This window comes from Panthera pardus, unplaced genomic scaffold (genome assembly GCF_024362965.1).
Source record: "Panthera pardus isolate Hobbes unplaced genomic scaffold, ASM2436296v1 HiC_scaffold_11, whole genome shotgun sequence".
NCBI classification, from domain to species: Eukaryota; Metazoa; Chordata; class Mammalia; order Carnivora; family Felidae; genus Panthera; species Panthera pardus.
In genome coordinates, this window is record NW_026526666.1 from 98,450,544 (window position 1) to 98,470,031 (window position 19,488).

Sequence of the window (19,488 nt, forward strand, 5' to 3'; positions counted from 1 at the left end):
ATAGGACTGGGTCTATCCCCCAGAGCCTAGCCCAGGGTGTAACACAGTTTGTAGGTGCTCAATTAATTGTGAGTGACTGGCTTGCCCCGCAGCCGCCTACAGGTGGCGCCAGAGAAGACCAGCGGTCAGAAGCCCCAGCGAAAAAGGTTCGTGTCAACAGTGAACTGGTGTTCCGGGTCTGGAGCAATAAATCTCTGCCACCCTCATTCCCCCCACACCCTTTGGGCCCCTATTATGGCACCTGCGACAGCATGAGAATAACTTATCTACGTAGGCTGTCTCCACTCGCTCACCTGAGTCCTTAAAGAGCAGGGAGGGGGGCACCCCATTTATCATTAGTCCTGAGACACAGCCGGCCCAGAGCAGGCTCAGTAAAGGTCCTCGGCCAGAGAAGCGTCAACCGGAAAGCCCTGGTTGGTGACAGTTGGTGACAGTGGTGACCTCCAACCCCATTGGCATCTCTCTGGAATCTGGCCTTCCAGGGGCCCTAGTGCGGTCTCCCATCTCCTAACACAGGGCTATTCCTGGGCTTCATCTCTCAAGCCCATTCATCTTGATTAGGTATTGGCAGCCCTGGCTGATTAAATGCCCCACCGTCCCCTCCTGTTTGTTTCTCAGCAAGGAGGTGTCAGGGTTTTTCATCCTTCTGGCTTTGACCTTGGTGGTGGTGTCATGGCCCTTAGCACACCTGCCTCAGTGAGAGGCTGATGAAGCTTCACCCAAACTCGCGGGCAGTGGTCAAGGGACTTTCTCCAGCCGAGGTCCACCAGCACCTCAGCTTCCAAGGAAATAATCACCCTCATGGCCACCTCTTCCCGGAAGCCTTCCTGGAAGCCTCGATGATTAGCTCCATCTAGCACCCCCTTCTCTACCCTCAGGGCACCGTGGTGGCCAGTGTTTATTCTTTAGGTGACACGCCTCACTCAGCCTCCTCCCACTGCGTCTTCTGTGTCCCCAGCACTGTATGACCATCAGCTCCGGGGGCTGCTCACTCTGAAGGTAGGGAGGGGCTCCTTCGGTCTCCCCCACCCCCCCTCCACTTGGCAGCCAGCCACACTCTCGGGAAGCAGAGTGACCCACGTTCCTGACGTGGGCACTCTGAGTCAGTGGCTGGGTGGGGACTGCAAGGAACAGAGAAAATGAACGTAGGCTGGTGGGCGCAGGAGTAGAAATGTAACCTGAACGGACCTTCCCGTGTCACTGTGGGGAATGAGACTGACCAGAGCAGTTTCGACAAGCTGCTTAATTACCGTCCCTGTAGAGTTGGCCCCCTGGAGGTGTTGGAGGGTGCAGGGCTGAGGGCCTGGGCAGGGGTGGGGGACGCAGGGAGGTGCTCACCTTGAAGTTTAGAGGCCAGTGCCCAGCCCATGGCACCTCCTCAACCTTCAACAGTTCGTCTCTTCTGCCAGCCTCAGGCTCTCTGTGTGCCTCCCTCCCCGGGGCACCCGCAGCCAGGAGGTGGCGGTCCCTCCATGATGGGAACCACCTGCCAGGGCCCCAGGCCACCTCTGTGGGCCTGCAGCCGGCCCCATCACTCACCCTTGGGAGTGGTTCCAGCACCGACGAGCAGTGGCGAGGCCAGGGAAATTATGAAGGCTGGTCCCTCTTTGATGCTTCTGAAGCGCCCTTCTCTGGCACCCCCACCTTCAGCCTTGTCTGCTCCCTCGACGCCAGCACTGCCAAGAGTAGACCAACTGGCTGAGCCCCGTGTACAAGGCCACACAAGACACACATGACAGGCGTGAGGGGCAGACCTTGCCCTGAAAGAGTCCAAGGTTTGAATTGTGCTTCCTTCACTTACTACTTGGATGACCCTGGGAGAATTGAATCAAGTCCCTGAGGCTCAGTGTCCTCTCTTCTGAAAAAGAGACCTTAATACTCCATTCATGGGGTTGTCCTGAGCATTAAAAGAATGTATTTTCGCTTTCAGAACAATGCCTAACACACACCTAATAAAGCTAATTAGCTATCACCTAATAAAGTGATAGCTTTATTATTGTCATTCACTCAGTCACTCAGCAAACATTCATTTCGAGGCTTCCGGGTGCCAAGAAGGCGAGCTGGATCTGAAGTGCTACCTTAGACGGTAAGTAAAACAGGTCCTTGTGCACCAGTCCTGCCACCTACTGGGGGAGACGGACAGCAGTCATGTTGACATGCCCCCAAAGGCACCAGGGCCAGCCCCCGGGCTTCCCTGTTAAACCCACCATGACCCTAATGGCAATAATGCTGAGGCTGGCTGGGGGACAGAGAGACAAGGATATGGCAGGAGGGTGGGGGTGTGGACTTGGGGTGTCCCTTGAGTCACACAGCACAGAGGGCTGCCTCTCTGGATATATTAGCATCACAGTGCCCCCCCAGACCAACTTCCCTTTCTGCCCCAAACGTCACTGACATCGTGTGATCAACACCCTCCCAGGGCTCTCCGGGTGTCCAGTGGGTCGGGGGCACTGAAGGGGTCCGTGCCTTGCAATTGTAGCCTTTCCCCCACTGAGGAACCACCTGCAGGCGCTCCTGAAGAGCCCGGGCTCAGCCCTTGTCACCTCCGCAGGCAGGGGACCTGACCTGGTTTATACCACCCTTTGGCATCCTGGCTCAGTTACTCACGGTGGGAGGGCTGTACCGATTTGAAGAAGGGCAAATCACAAATGTCAACTGGCTGAGACCCAAGTGCCAGGTTCTTGCCAGAGGCGCCGCTTTTACACCAGCCGGCACACAGTCGAGCCCGGAATGAAAGAGGCTGACAGTCCATTAGCAGCAGAGTGGTCTGCGAGGCTCGGAGGAACAGAGCTGTCATCCACTCCACTTCAAGGGCAAAATCAACTCTTTGTGTGCGTGTGTGCGCGCGCACGTATGTGTGTGCGTGTGTGTATAGTCTCTAAAAAGAGGAACATTAATCACAGCTGTGCCTGCTAAAATAGGCACACAGACAACAATCTGACAGCACAGAGAGGAAGTGGTGACATATTTCTTGTCCTCTGTCCTTCCAACCCCTGGGAGCAGGTTTGAGAGAAAATCCCAGAAAAACAGAACCACTCTATCACAGGATTGGGAGACCCTTAAGGTCTTCTTGTCCACCCCTCTGACATCCAACGCTTTGCTTCAATGTTTCTGACAAGCCATCCTTCACTTGAATGCCTCCTGTCACAGGGAGCTCACTACTACTGTGATGTTTTGAATATCCCACCTGCCAATTTCTCTAATGGCTGGAAAGTTCTTCCTGACCTAAGAGCTTAAACTTGGGGCCATGTTAACTTCTATCCATTGGTCCTAGGTTTGACCTTTGAAGTCACACACACACACACACACACACACACACACACATCCCTCTGGTTAGTCTCCTTGACATGCCGACATTATTCTAAGTGTCCTGGCCAGTGTGCCTATCGCTTTCGGGACAAGATCCAGTCTGTTAATCATTATCTTCAAAATGCACTTCCCATACCGGGGACATAAAATCTCTGCTGCAGCTGTTACCAGCGTGAAAACACACACGCACGTGCACACACACGCGCACGTGCACACAGAAATAAAGTTGCTCTGACTGCATTTTCATCCATTTCTCATTTCATACCATATTGCCAAATGCCTTGCTGAGATCCAAGTGTATGCTATCCATGGCATGTTTTTGACCCATCCCCAGATTGACTATCAAGAATAAAAATAAACAAACAAGAAAGGAAAAGAGCTCAGAAACGGACCCAGCCCCCTATATAGAATCCAACAACACAGGGATGGCAGGGCCTGCGCTTTTCCTTGTTCTGGACACTAATCGCCTATTAATTTGCCTCGGATCACATTAACCTTGACGGAAGTCAGAACTCATTACTGACTCAAACTGACCTTTGGGCCAGGTAACAGGCTCAGATTTTGGTGTGTTGGTTTGAACACAGGACTAACGGAAAGATTAATAACATGTGATGTATTTCATTGCCCCACTCCAGAAGAAGCCAGCATGGAGTCCCCGGGTTGGGATTTTGTGCAAAGGTCCTGCAAGGGCTGGAGACGCAGGAAGTGCTTTGAATAGGGGAGGTGGACTTACTAGATTGTGGAGCGAACAGGTGCTTCCCGCCCAGCCAACACCCCTGGCCTCCTCCTCCCCCCACCCGAGACCCAGGAGTCCTGGGTGATCCCAGAGGGATGGGAGTGGGCCCAACAGGTGACTGAGGTTGAATTTCCAGCCATCCCTCTGGGAAGCAGAATAAATCTGACTCACAGAAATAAAGGCACGGGATATTGTATCCCAGGGTCATTGATAAAATTCACACCCACCACATCTACTGCTGCCGCGCCACGGATCTCCCCCTTCTGATGTCACACAAGTTGATCTGGGGACCCAAGTAGACTCATTCATGCGAATTTTCTCCTTTGACCCATCAAAGCAGCCTTTCGATTTATGAGGATCCTAATGGTCAGCCATTTTCTAAGCTCTTCCTCCAAGGTTTAAAAAAGCCTGCGATTTAGGCTAATTCCAGTCACTGACAGGTGTTGGATCCGGCCGGCTGGAGGGTGGAGGGCAGAGGGCAGGCTCACATGGGCTACTAAAGGCCTCCTTGCCCCTTGACAGGACGCCCTCATCGGCCAGCTCTCTCCCCGCAGTGTGTTCCGTCTCCCACAAATTCCTCTGACTAGACCGGTATCCAGTCTGCATATCTCTGCTCTGTTCCTAGGGACACATTGCCAAATGCCAGCTGAAACCCAAATGTACTCTATCAACTACACGTTCTCCACCCATCAGCGCAGCGACCCTACCGAGGAAACAGAAAACGAATGCAGGACAGGACAGAGGAAGTGAGGATGACCTGGCCCGGCTGGTTCTAAGCGGTCCCTCCCGTCTTTCCTAAAGGCCCCTCAAATCCGGCCAAACCCCTATCCAGATTCGTCGGCGGAGGCCAGGCGCCGCACCCGCACCCCCGCCGAATGGCCCGGTGTTCCTGCGCTGTCCTCCTGAGATTCATGAATCAGTTCACAGCAAGACAGGAAGTAGGAGAAAAGCAGAGACAACTGATAAGACATTGTTTTTATTGACAAGTCTAAAGAAAACCTTCATTGAATCAGGGGGTGTAATACAAATTATGGTGACCTGTATAGAAAACCTGGCACCAAATCCGGCCTTTTAGAAACATTTATATAAAAAAATACGCGTTAAAATCTGTACCATGATGCAGTGCAGAGGCCGGATGTCACCTCCCGACACGTGTGCTTGCAAAGGTGGGTCTGGTCTGGGGATACAGGGAGCTCTGGTCCTGCGGCCACCGGAGTGAGCCCTGTGTGAGAATGGCCTGCACTGAAAAGATGCCACAAGAGCCTATCTTTGAAGGCAGGACCCCTAGGAGCACCAAAATGCCACAAGCCTGGCGTCAAAACGACAGTGGTGCTGGGAAGAATGGCAGGAGAGGAGGGCCGTCCTTCCTTCTCTTGTCACTGGGCTCTAACCACCATTCGAGGATCCCGGAGCTCTGCAGTCAAACCACCTTTAACTTTGGAGGAACGTTTGCAATTTCCAAGTATGTTTTTTCCCCAAGTAGACTGACCGATCTTAAGGAACCAACTCATACTCAGCCTGCCTTTAAGGGTGAAGAACTAATTCTTGTCATTTTTGGCAGGCCGGGCCCCTGAATCACCTATCTGAAAGGCTGCTGTAATCACAACGGAAAAGCATGATGATGACGGTCTCAATCTATTTCAGTCTTGGACCAAATGCAACTGGGCAACTGTAGCCCAGAAATTAAACTTTGCAGGCAATGAAGTGAAAAGCAGCATTGGAATTCCCCCATTCTGGGCACAAATGATCTCTGCACAAGGCCACTGAAGCCTTTGGGAGCAGCGGGGTCAATGCTGCTCATCTGTCTTCAAAGACGAAGACACGGTTCCTTCTCCGGCAGGGCCTTTATTCCAGCTGAACAGGGTCAGGACCGTGTCTGTCGGCTTATTTGTTCAGGGAAGAGCTGATTTCCCTGGGGCTCTGTGGAAAGTGACAACTGTCCTCAACTCAGCTGCTAAGCTGCGACCCAAACAGTCAGGCTGCACGGACAGGAGACGCACAAATGGGAACCGGACAGAGATGGGGGGTGGGCACAGGGGAGCATCAGGAAAGGCAATAGGTGGGGGAAGACGCGACCTTGTGGGCTTTACGGAGTCCGCAAGGACGGTGCCTCTACAATTTCAGGGCTCCTAATAGCTACTGAAAGGACTGGAGTCATTCCAGTAGATTCTATACAGGGAAAACAGCTGCCCCACCAAATTCTATCCAAAAGCAGAGTGATTTTCTCAGCTGCCTCCAGGGTGGGTTTTTGTTTGTTTGTTTTTTTTTCCTTTCTCAGCCCTCAGCTTGACTATCTTGCTGCAGGACACTCAGCTGTGGCAATAAGTGAAAGGGGGGACGAAGGACAAACGCGCCTGACACACAACGCAGGCACAAAGCTGGGAGCCACGCTGGACCGCTAACGAGGGACTCTCTCTCAAGCAGTGTATTTTAGGACGCAAGGGCTCAGGGTAAGAGACGGATGCTCCTGTGTCCCGGGGCCCAGCGCCGATCGCCAGCGCATCCTGCAAGACCAGCATACCGGGAGGAAGCTGGCTGCGTGTCAATGGAGCAAGGAGGAGCCCAGTTACAAGGGCTCTTCAGGACCCGAGGCCAACCTGGTGGCTCCTTCACAAAGTCTTAGGGCCTTTGAATCCACTTTAAAGTGACCCAACAGCACCCCCTAGTGGAAATTATAAATAAAACAAGGGCCATGCTTCCAGTTCACCTTCTGATACGAGCGGTTCCAAGAGTCACCGGCAAACGGAATAATACAAAAACAAACCTTATCTTTAAAAGCATAATAATTAGAAAAAAGGTGGGAGTTCCGAAGCCTTCCTTAGGCCCCTGACTGCCAAATCAGCCTCCCTCCTGTGATTCTCCGCCTTCGACAAACACACTCTAAGGTGAGGGGGCACGGACGGGGGTGGGGAGGGCTCCCGGGACCCTCAGAGTTTGGGCAGACTGCCCGCTGGGGCCAGGACGATGCCAAAGACGTAGAAGAGCCCCAGCAGGAGGTTGAGTTTGGCAGTCCTCTGGGGCAGTTTGTTGAAAGCCTGGCTCCGGAACTGTCTCTCCAGGGAGAAGGCCATGGGAATGGTGAGCAGGGGCAGGGCCAGGCTGATGCTGCAGCGTGTGGCCAGGATGCTGAAGATCAGGTAGGGCAGGAAGAGCAGCGTGTTGTAGAGCATGTAGGAGAAGGTGGGGCCGATGAGGATGGCGAGCGTCACGATGCCGGCCTCCCTGTCGGAGTCCATGTCCCTGGTGTTGTTGGAGTGGAGAATGGCCTCGGTGCTGAGGGCGAGGGGGATGGCGTAGACCAGGGGGAAGACCGCCAGGGACCCCACCTGGACGGCGTAGGCGAACATCACGGCCAGCGGGCCGAAAGTGATGAGGATGACGAGGTCTCCCAGGGCCACGTACTTGAATCCGATTCCTACGGCCAGAAGACCCAGAGAGGAGGCGTGAGATCCAGGGCTGGAAACGGATGGCCGGGAGCAGGGAGTTCTCAGACAGAGACCACAGGCAGTCGGCGAGCTCCCTGCCCTCTGGAGCCCACCTGAGGTCGTCTCCAGTGACACAGAGGGGCAGGGAACACTCCTCTCTTAGCACCCAGTTGGGCTTCGGGTCGTCCCCACGCTGTCCTTCCTACTGTCCCCCGGCAAGTCCTACAACAAACAGCAGCGGGCTCCCACCACACGCGATTCAACGGGGGAGCCCACGGAGGATCTAAATGGTCTCACGGGCCACTCTGGTTTCTCTGTCCCTTCGCCGGCCCGTGCGAGACATCGCGTCTGTCGGTCAGTACCTCACAGAAGGCCCATCCCAGTCTCTTACTTTTCTCCCTCCTTCTTCCACAGCCTCTAGTTTAGAAAACCCGCAACGAATCTCAGGGAAATCTGACGGTGCCCAAACTCCACATAAAGAAACCTTCGTCCACATAACGAGTAAAATGGCTAAGACGAGGCTCCCATGCTGCTTCCCTTCTCTGGTTCCCATGAAGTCCAAACTAACTCCCCTCCAACTCCTCCTCCCCGACGGATTTAGTCAAACTAAATCCTCCCCCCGCCCCGTGAACTCCTCCTGGACTGCCAACCCGCTTCAAATCCTGTCTAAACCACTTCGTCAGAACCTGCCCAGTTCTCTCCAGCGATGCCACAATCCATCCGGCCTCACTCCCATCTCCAAAGAGGAGTCATGGTCATCCTATGCCTGGAACATGGTGACAGCCATGCTTATGACCCCACCCCACCCCCAGATCTAATCTTCACGGGCAGCCAGAGGGGTCCTTCCAAAATACTGACCTGAGGCACCTGGGTGGCTCAGTTGGTTAAGCATCTGACCCTTGATTTCACCTCAGATCATAAATTCACAGTTCATGAGGTCAAACTCTGAGCTATCAGGGCAGAGCCTGCTTGGGATTCTCTCCCTCTCTCTCTCTCTCTCTCTCTCTCTCTCCCCCTCTCTCTGCCCCTCCCTTGCTTCCTCTCTCTCAAAATAAATAAATAAATAAACATTTAAAAATATATATAATCTGACCATGCCCTTCCTCCAACATACACCTCAAAACCCTTATCACAAGCTGTCCTCGGGATCCTTCACCGGCACACCTCTGGCCCCACCTCCCTCCTCCCCACCTCACCTTAAGCTCCCCTCCGCCTCCACTCATACTTCTGTCGGTTCCCCAAGGCCTTCAGGCACGCCACCCCACCTTTGCCTGGCAGACTCCTACTCACCCTTCAAGACCTTAAAGACCATTCCTCAAGACAGCCCCTCCTCACCCGCTAGGCCACAGCCCGTCCCCCTGCAATATGCTCCCAGGGCACCCCAGATTTCCCTCTTCATAAAGTTCATCGTGGTTCTAATTACTCAGTCTGCATCCTCCCCTCAAACCAGAAGTTCCATGAGGGGCAGGGCCTGGTGTCTGGCTTGTTCACAGCTCGCTCCCCACCGTGGGCACAAAGGCTGAACTGAACACAGAGCTACAGTAACAAGCACCTGGAGCTGGGGCTGAGGTTAAGGAAAATGACCCACTCAGAGGGAGGCAGCATGGAGTGGGTGGGTGTGGTACACACACACACACACACACACACACACACACACACACACAGAAGCTTGGGAAACCTCCCGATCTGACCAAGCTTCCAACGAGCGGCCTCAGGATCAGGAGACAAAGAAAAGTACTGGGTCATCAACTGCATTTTAACCAGCCGAAAACGATAAGGGACGGTGGTCTGCAGATGACCTAAGGCCAGGGCAGCCAAAGAATGGGTTCAGCCCAAGATCACCTTCACACTGGTAGCTGGGCTTCTTTGCGGTTGTTTCTCTTCCAGCTTTCTTGAGAGAAAACTGGCCTAGAACACAGCGTAAGTGTAAGGTCTACGACGTGTAGACTTCCTACGTTCATATATCGCAAGATGACTGCCACCACAGTATTAGCTAACGCCTCCATTTAGTTGGGGTGCTTTGGTGCTAAATGACCACCCTCAGTTCTTTAGACTGAAGCGTCCCCAGGGAAGTGTTGTCATAGCCGTGGCCCCCGGTACCCGCCAACATGCAGCAAACGAATTCCGCACTCCCCAAGCAGTGTTGTGGGAAGTCCTCTGAGGACATGCCCTCCGGGAGGAGGTTCTCTCAAGCAGAGCAACTGGTTCCTGTACTAAGTTAGCCAATCAATGTCTCCTGCAGAATCTCACAGATTCTGTTGAGGGAACAACCTCTGCCCAAGGAAGATGCCAGGCAGGAAGGCTCCCAGCAGGGGCCCGGCATGCTTCTCCACCAGCTGCCCACTCTTCTTTTGCTTACATGCCCAGCTCTCCGGGTGGATGTCAGGGCTGTAGCTACGGAAGAAAACACAACAGCTCCACAGCCTTGACAGCTGGCTAGATTACCCAAGAACATCCCCTTGGGTCACCTGGCAAAAGTGAGGTGAGCAACGTGGAATGAAACCTGGGCCTGCAAAGATAGGCCCCCACCTTGAACAGGTCCCACACGAAAACCAACCACAAACCCACTCGAGAGCCGAGAAAGGTCTGGTAGCCTTCTTGAGGTTATGTGACGCAAGAAAACGATAGAGCCCTTGGGGAGAAAGCTGCTTCCTAAGAGTCGGGGCGGACGTATGGCCCAGGGCTCACGCGCTCCACCTGCTTCAGAATGCGGCCCACCTCGGAACTTCCCACCACCATTTTCCAAATGAGCCAACACAGTGAAAGACTGCATAAGTTCTCCACACAGCGGCCAGAATGAATTTGTTAGAACATAAATCAAAATGTTGGCAAGGACGTGGAGTAAACGGAACTCTTAAACATTGCCAGTGGGAATGTAATAGTACAACCACTTTAGAAAACGCTCTGGCAGGGCGCCTGGGTGGCTCAGTCGGTTAAGCGTCCCGACTCTAGATCTCATGAGGCTCAGGTCTTCATCTCGGGGTGGGGGTGGGGGTGGGGATGGGGGTGGGGGTGGGTGGTCATGAGTTCAAGCTCCACGTCGGGCTCCCCAGCGGGCATAAAGCCTACTTAAAAAAAAAAAAAAGAAAATGCTTTGGCAGCTTCCCATAAAGTTCAACATTCATCTACCCTATGACCCCAGCAATTCCATTCCTAGGCATTCATCCAAGAAAAATGAAAACATATATTCACAGGAAGGCTTAAACATGAATGCTCAGGCATAAAAGCCAAAATAGGGACACAATCCAAATGTCTCTGAACAGGAGAAAGGATAAACAAATTGTGGTATGTCCACACAATGGATACTACTCAGCATTTAAAAAGGAACTACTCAAGACCACCACGCTGAGCAAAGACACCAGGCACAAGGATTCATACTGAGTGATTCCACTTATATAAGGTTCCAGACCAGGCAAAACAATCTATGTGAAAGAAATCAAATAGCGATGGCCTCTGGATAGGGTTGGGGAGAGTGGAAATTGACAGAGAAGTAAGTTTTTGAGTCATGGAAATGTTCTGTATCATGACAGGGTGTGGGTTATACAACTGCCTGCATTTGTCGAAATTCATCAAACGGTAACACTTAAGATCTGTGCATTTCACAGTAAGCAAATTATATCAATAAACGTCAATGGTTTTTAAAAAAATATATAAATCATATCATTACATAATATGCTCAATACTTTTCAGTGTTTCCCCATTTGTTCATTCAATGGATATTAAGTACTGAGAGTATATGCCAGGCAGTGTTCTGGGCGCCACGCGTTCAGAAAGAACAGAGATCCAAATCCCTAATCCCAGGGAGCTTACAGTTTTAAGGGGAAGACAATTAACAAAGTCTGTTATGTTAGAAGTAGTATGAACTGTGGGGCGTCTAGGTGGCTCAGTCGGTTGAGCGTCTGACTCTTGATTTCAGCTCAGGTCGCGATCCCAGGGTCGTGGGATCGAGCCCTACTCTGGGCTCTGCACTGAGTGTGGAGACTGCTTAAGATTCTCTCCCTCTCTCTCTCTCTCTCTCTCTGTCCCCTCCCCTGCTCATGCTCTCTAAAATAAAAAAAAATAAAAATTTGTAAAAAGGAGTAGTATGTGCTGTGAAGGAAAATAGAAAATAGGAAAGGTACTTTGGGGGAAAACACAGGGTGTGTGTGTGTGTGTGTGTGTGTGCAGGCACTTTTATTTTACTTTACTGTATTTTATTTTTATCTGCTGCAAAAACGTTGTATTGTAATTTTAAACAGGGTAGAAAGTAAAGCCTCACAAAACAGCAGACATGTGAGCAAATGGGTGGAGGTCAGAAAGCGAATCCAGCAGCCAGAAGGAGTAAGGGGGTTCCAAGCCAAGGAAAAGCATCTACAAAGGTATAGCACGTCCTGCCTGTACCAGAAAGAGCCAAGAGGACAGTGTGGCTAGAGCATGATGAGCAGGAAGAAAGAAGGGGGCAGGTCAGAGAGCTGGAGGGAGGGGAGAGGGTGAACAGATAATGCACTGTCCTGGGGGTCACTGTGAGGACCCCGGCCTTTCCTCTGAACAAGATGGGAGCCATTAGAAAATTCTGAGCAGAGGACTGATGTAGCTGCCTTATGTTTTCACAGGACTACTCCAGCTCTGATTTGGGAGCACCCTGAAAGGCATATCGATAAAGAACCTGCTGCCATTTTTGAGGAGACGACAGCGGTGGCCGGAGGTGGTGGGACGCAGCCAGATCCCAAATGCATTTTGAAAGTGGAGTCAACAGGATTTGCTGATGGACTGGATGGGAGAAGGAAGGGCCAAGGATGATGCCCATGACTTTTAGCCTGAAGAACTGGAAGGAGGAAGCTGCCACGGAATGAGATGGGGAGAGGTGGGGAGTAGGACAGGATTCTTAGCGGCGATCAGGGCTTTGGTTTCAGACACAACGGGCTTGAGATGCCTGTGAGATCTTGGGGAGAAGCTACTGAGGGAGAAGTTAGGTTGAGTGGAGAAATCTGGAACAGAGGAACACCTTTGAGAGTCACCAGGTTAACAGATGGCATATGAAGCCATGAGACTGGCTAAAAGCAGCCGGAGAGTGGATGGAGTTAGAGGAAAGGGGTCCAAGGACTGAAGCTGGAGGCTGGGAGTAAGGAACAACTAACTAGCAGGGGAGCCAGAGGCCCTGTGAGACCAGAATGATCCAGCCCTGAGTGGCCTCCCCAACAGTACCTCGCTCTCCCTCTCAATCACACTGGCCTTTCATGGATCCTAAAGCACGCTGAGCTCTCCCTGACCCCAGGGCATTGGCCTGCGCTACTCCTCCAGCCCTGAAGGACTCGCTCCCAAATCAGACCCAGTTACTCTGCCCTGTAGCTTGCTCCTCATCCTTCAAGGGCCTCTTCACCACCGCCCCATGTGCGTTCTACCACAGCACCCTACTGATTTCCTTCACAGAGCTGTTCGCAGCTGGCTGCTCTGTCACACTCTCCCCCACCCCTTCCTTCTTCTCTCCCCCTCTTCACATCAGAGTGCCCCAGGTCGCAGTCCTGGTCTCCATGGGTCTCTATCACCACTCTTTCCTCTGGTGATCTCATCCAGTCACACAACTTTATCCCTGTGCCAGAGACTCCCAAATATCTGCATCTGCAGCTTAGGCTTCTCCTTGGAACTCAGGTGCTGACATCCAGCCAGCCATCTGACATCTCCACTAGGAGATCTAATACATTAAGATGTCCCAAGCCAGTCTCCCAGTTTTCTCCCCCCCAAACCTGTCTTCGTCCTTCTCTAGCTCCCTTGACATCAAGTCCATCATTTCAAGTGCTCAGGGCCAAACCTCTGAGTTATGTTGAATTCCCCTGTCTCTCTCCCGTGCTTGTATCTCATCCATCAGCAAACCCTGTTCACCTTCCAAATATACCCAAATATATTCAGAATCTGACTACGTCCTCCCTTCTCTACTACCACCCTGATCCAGGCCACCAAACCTCTCTTGCCTGGATTGCCGAACAGCCTCACCTTTTGGCTTCCGTCCTTGCCCACTCACCTTTACCCGTTCTCAATACCGCACCCAGACTGATTCTTTTAAAACATGAAGATCTCCATAATCTCTGTGCTTCTCTGCCTCCCCAAACATACTTCTCTCTGGTTTTACCTTTTTACTCACTCCCTCACTCAATATTGGACTCTTGCGGTTCCTTAAACTTTTAAGCACACTCCTGCCTTAAGGCCTTTGGTAACTGCTATTCCAAGATTTGAAACATCCTTCCTCTAGATACATGCTTAGCCAACTTCCTTCTATCTGTGCTCACAGTACCTTTTTGATGAGGCCTACCCTGATCAAACTACTTCAAACAGTCAGCTATGCCCTCCTTCCTTGCCCTACTTATATTTTCCCCATAGCACTAATAATATTTTCATATACGATGACCAGGGTACCAACTCATCGGGGCTTACCTGGAACTTTCCCGATTTCAACACCAAAAGTCCAGCATCTTGGGAACCACCTCAAGTCCTGAGCAAACCAGGACGTTGGTCATCCTAAATATAATTTATTATTTTTATTTTCCAGGTCTCCTCAAGGTCTATGAAATAACTTCCACAAGGGCAGGGATCTGCGACTCCCGGGTTCACACAGAACAGTGCTTGGCACATAATAGGCGCTCAATACGTAGGACTTGACCACCTGCCCGTCACTACCTTAATCAGCCTGTTGCAAGGAGTCACACGGCAAACCAGCTGCCAGTAATTAGCTGTATAATTCCGAGTTCTTCAAACTTAATTCCTCTAAAATTTGAAACCGTGGCATCCTAAGATACGACCATCAAAAGAAAACCAAATAGAAAAATTTACATACACGTGATTCTGTGATTCCTACCGTCCATAAGCCAAGCTGGGATCTTCTCAAGTCACTACTGTTTTCAAAAAGTCCACATGACCTACACGTTACAGGTTTCACCTAAATGGCCTAACCCAGAGAAGAACCTTTGGAACCTCTTCTCCAGCCCTGAAACTCCGATGCAAACCAGCAGTTTCCCGTACATGCAGCCGGGAAAACAGGCCAATTCTTACCTCCCGTGTAGAGAAAGGAGCCAGACAGGCCTCCAAAGTAGATGAGAGCCAAGTGCTCCAGTTTCAGAGGGGACAGGTAGTAGAGACAAGCGGCACAGACACAGCCCAAAGTGTAGAGGAAGACTCCAAACCGGACAACATCCTGGGGCTCCAAGATTCGGTCCACCAGGGTCCGGTCATCACTCTTTTTGTGGTCAATGCCCTTGGAAAAGTCATAGTAAGTGTTGACCAAATTGCCAGCCCCGTGCACGGCAAGGACGGCCACGGCACAACCCACCAGCAGCCTGGGATCCAGGACGCCCTGGGATCTGTAGGCCAGGGCACTGCCCAAGGCCACCGGGGTGAGTGAGGCACTGAAGCTCCACGGCCGCAGGGCCAGCACGTAGGAGGCGCATTTCTGCCTCCAGGAGCGTTGGGGAAGCCTGTCCTGCTCCGGACAGTCGTTCCCCAGCAGGTCCCTGTCCCCGACCTTGGCCGTCTCTCCCGCCTGTATGTTAATCTCCCCCGGAACGTGAGAGGCCGCCATGGAAGCTGCACGTGGCTGAAGTCAAAGTTAATAGTGAGCCACCCACGGCACAGCTACCGCTCAGCGGCGAAGAGGGGCGGGGCGGCCGGACCTGACCTTCCTTCGATTCCGCCCCGGGGCAAGGCTGGGGAGGCGGCGGGCCCCGGGGGCAGCACCGAGCCGACCAGGCAGCCCACGAGGCCCGACGGCACCGCCCCGACCTCCTGTCACCTGGGCGAAACCTGTCTCTGGACCTCAGTCCGCGGCTAGAGCCCAAGGCCGAACTGCGGCCACGCGCCTTAGGATACTGGAGCCGCCATCTTGTGCGCCAGCCTCCGAAGGCCCGCCCGGAAACAGGGACAGACCGCGCGGGCCGGGCCGGTGCTGGCGGGGCCGGGGCCGGGGCGGGGCCGGGGGCGGGGCCTGGCGGGCCGGGGCGGAGCCTGGCGGGCTGGGGCGGAGCGGCGACCCCGCGGCCGAGCCCCTCTCCCGCCGGGGGTCCGAGGCCCTCAGCTACCCCCAGACTCGCAGGAAACAGCCTCAGCATCACAGGAACGACCTCGACCGCGTGTCGCTTTACGACTTACCTAGAGCTTCCATTCACCAAAATAGGACTCACTCATTTTTTTCATTCAACAAGTATTTATTGAGCACTTACTATGCTAGGCAGCAGTGAACAAAATGGACAAAAATCAGGGAGGGCATTGAGGGCAATGAAACAGGTAGAATTACCTCCCACTTTTTAAATGGGAAACGAAGCTCTGAAATGGGAAATGATGTCTAAGAAATTATTAGCTCTAGTAATAATCACCACGGCAATAATTCCCGCTTTTTATTGTGAACAATTACCATTTGCCATGTACTGTCCTGCCTGCCTTTTTATCCATACTCTAGGTTACTCACTTATTCATGCAAATAACCGTCTTCCTCCCCACTCTGTCTCGTGGCCAGCTTTGGCTCTTCATTGCCCGCCTTCTGGAAGCTTATGGGCCATAGCTGTAGCTCATTCTGGTTGGAGGGAGCCAACAGTTAAATTTTCAGGAATTTTCTGAGCCCATCATTAAGCACAGCCATTATTAAAAATTAAATTGTACCAACTTACAATTAGATATATTATATTTAAAACAAAGTTAACAAAACTCATTACTTCCCAATTATCTCACTCCATGTTACCATTTGTTTCTTTTGTCTGTTGTCTATCGCATTGTGGAAATATGATATAATGACGGGCTACCACTCATCTCTCCCAGCTTGGGAGGCTCTAGGATATCCAAAAGACGCATCCTGTTAGAATCAATTGGCCATACGGAATTTGCAATGAAAAGCATTGTGTATTTTATTAGTACTTAGAAGTTATGTGCTAGATACATCCTTTATATTGGTGACAGTTATAATATGCACGTAGCATGTATGGACGCGGGACAGACTCCATAATTTTGGTGCCTAGTGCAAAATAAAAATGTGCAGCCCCTTGGTCAAAAAGCATTAAGAGTTTCATTAAGAGCAATACAACCTCACACAGCCCCAAAGCCAGCCCTTGTACATACAAACATACCAACATGTCCCTCCCCCCACCCCCACCTTATCAGCTAGCTGGTTGTTAAATATTTACATCTCTACTATGTAGCACATACCTGTGATGCTGGCCAGACCCAAGTGTCCTCTCGTGCCAACTTGGACAAGAGGAAGAAGCAGATATATCAAAACCCCGGCTCCATCGTTTACCAATTCTATAACCTAATCCCTCTCTATCTCAGTTTACTCACGTGTAAAGTCTGAACAATATACAACATGCCTCCCAGTTCAAGAATGTTGAATGCCTCAATGTCCAAGAATAACAGCGATAGAATTTATTGACTGCTCACATGCGTCATAGAGGGTTTTAGGTACTTTACGTATGTTAGCATTTAACCCCACCACACTACTTACGGAGGTAAGTGCATTATAATCTCTTTGGTTTTATGATAAATAAATAGGTATAAAGAGGTTAAGTACCTGGTCGTATAGCTAGTCAATGTTGGAGCAAAGTTTCAGATTCAGTTAGACTCCAAGCTGCTTTTAACCACTACTTTATCATGTCTAGCAAAATGCCTGATACTTTGTAAGTGCTCAATAAATATTACTTACCATTTTAACATAAGAAAGCTCTTCGTAAACTGAAAAGATCTACATATGTATTGCTTACTGTTGTTATAAAACCATGTGATTGTTAATTAGAAAACAGGGCCTTATCACAACTTAGCGTGGCAAAAATCTCATATATTGCGGGTGGAAATGAAAATTAGTACCTCCCTTATAGAGAACAATATGACAATGTCTGTCGATTATACATGCATTTACCCTCTGACCCTGTAATCTGATTTCTGGGTATTTATTTGCTATAGCTTCCAGGGGAAATATTATGTACAAAAGCATTCTTTGCTGCATCATTAGTAATAGCAAGAATACAAGTGTCCATCAACAGAGGACTGGAAAAATAAATTACCATACATCCATGTGATGAAATACTATGTACCTATATAATAACAAAAGAACAAGGGAGCTTTCTATAAACTAAGAAACATCTCCAAGATCTACTAAAATTGTTAAAAGTGCAGAACAGTACAGATAGTAACAAAAAGGGAAAATAAGAGTACGTATAAAAAGAGAATCTGCCAACGCGTTTTATTAGCCACAGAATATTGCCAAACCTCTTTAATTTGGCATTTCAGAACTTCCGGAAACTTAAATATCTACAATGGGCACTTCTTTCTTTCCTTTCAAATTTTTATCTAAATTCTAGTTAGTTACCATATCATATATTGTTTTCAGGAGTAGAATTTAGTGATTATCACTTAGCATACAACACCCAAGGCTCATTGCAAGTGTCCTCCTTACTACCCATCACCCATTTAGCCCATCCCCCATCCATCTTCCTCCATCAACCCTCGGTTTGTTCTCTATCCTAAAGAGTCTCTTATGATTTGTTTCCCTCTCTCTCTCTCCTTCTTTCCATATGTTTATCTGTTTTGCTTCTTAAATTCCACAAATGAGTGAGGTCATATGGTATTTTAGACACTTCTTTTTATTACACAAGTAATTGATGGTAATGGATAAAGGAAAAAATATGCCCTCTCCGTATTTCATTGCATCTTAGTTGCATATCCCTCCCCCACCCCCGCCCTGAATAGACACACAAGAAATATATAAATGCTTTATAAGGGGTTATATTATACTTCTATTGTTGTACAGCTTGTATTTTTAAAAATGTTTATTTTGAGAGAGAGAGAGAGAGAGCGCACCTACACAAGCAGGGAGGGGGCAGAGAAAGAGAGAATCCCAAGCAGGTTCCGCACTGTCAGCGAGGAGCCCAATGCCGTCAAATGCCATTTTTGCCATTGATTGTTTGAAAAGATGTTTTTATTTTAACTAATTATTTTAATTTTGAAAGGTAAGCTCCACATCCAAGGTGGGGCTTGAACTCAGGATCCTAGATCAAGAGTCACAGGCTCCACCCCCTGAACTACCCAGGAGCCCCTGGATGTTTTTAAGTGATGTTGCTTTAAAAGTATTTATTTAGGAGTAGGTCATTCAGTTAAAACTTGGTTATGGGAATGATCTTGTGAGCTAGGTAATTTTGGAAAACTGGGAAATTCTCACGAAAAACACTTTTAAACGCACACTGCATTTCAAAGAAGAGAAATCACGGGTGCATAATTAGCGCTGGTCCCAAAGTTCTACATCTTTGCTCTCTTAAAGACAGGGCACCACGTCGCTCACACCCTGGTTACAGCGGTACCCACACACCAGGATCCGGACGGCCACAGTGTCGATGCAGCGGGGAATAATAGTAGCGATGCACCGGATGTGCGCGTGGAAGTGGCAGAAATCAACTCACGAGCGATTGGTTCTCCCAAGTGGACGCAGTCCTCTTTCAAGCCTCCTTTCGTCTGCCACTGGCCGCGTGGTTTGTCTATTTGAACAGTCCCCGCCCCCTAGAGAAGCCGGGTCCCAGGCCTCACTTCTCCCTCATTTCTATTGGTCTGCCTTCCAGTCCATCTTCTCCTTGCGCCTGGCGATTGGTCCTCAGCTCTAGGAGTCCGCCCTCCCTCCCGCCCGGCTTAGAGGACAGCGGGGAAGGCGGGTGGTGGGGCCGGGGGCCTGAAGCGGCGGTACCCGCACAGGTGGCGGCAGCCGAGGCCTTGGCCGAAGCCGCGCGGTGAGTCTGGGGCCTGGCACCGACCCCTCTAAGGTGGAGGAATCTCCAGACCCAGGGTCAGCCTGGTCCGTTGGGGGGGAGGGGGGGTGCCGGGAAGTCGTCCGTCTGGTCCGTGAGGTCCCTACGGACTTGGGCGCCGTCTGAGCCCTTGACCCCCACCCGGCGAGGCAGCACCCACCTCCTTCCGGACCCCCAGGAGACCCCCGGACCCCTCAGCCTGCCGTGTGTCCCTGGCGCGGCGAAGGGCGGCCCATCAGCTCCGGTACCGCCGGGCGCCTTTGGGTCTCCATGC

General features: G+C 51.0%; 2 protein-coding genes across 3 annotated transcripts in view; one reads left to right on the forward strand and one right to left on the reverse strand.

Annotated features, from left to right (window-relative positions):
- Nucleotides 1-5,005: 5,005 nt before the first annotated feature.
- UBIAD1 (UbiA prenyltransferase domain containing 1) lies at nt 5,006-15,223 on the reverse strand. Of its 2 annotated transcripts, none has more exons than XM_019461375.2 (2): nt 14,494-15,223; nt 5,006-7,460 (listed from the first exon to the last, which is right to left on the reverse strand). In XM_019461375.2, exons 1-2 carry the CDS (start codon nt 15,017-15,019, stop codon nt 6,973-6,975), a joined length of 1,014 nt encoding a protein of 337 aa, XP_019316920.1. In that variant the 5' UTR covers nt 15,020-15,223; the 3' UTR covers nt 5,006-6,972. The 2 variants fall into 2 exon arrangements, with proteins under 2 accessions (XP_019316920.1, XP_053754951.1); XM_053898976.1 differs by lacking the exon at nt 5,006-7,460 and adding an exon at nt 8,529-9,864.
- Nucleotides 15,224-19,078: 3,855 nt separating this feature from the next.
- MTOR (mechanistic target of rapamycin kinase) overlaps nt 19,079-19,488 on the forward strand; it is a 132,877-nt gene continuing 132,467 nt past the window's right edge. Inside the window, exon 1 of the mRNA XM_019461370.2 lies at nt 19,079-19,194. The gene's annotated coding sequence lies outside the window, so the exon portion shown is untranslated. The remainder of the gene's footprint in view (nt 19,195-19,488) is intronic.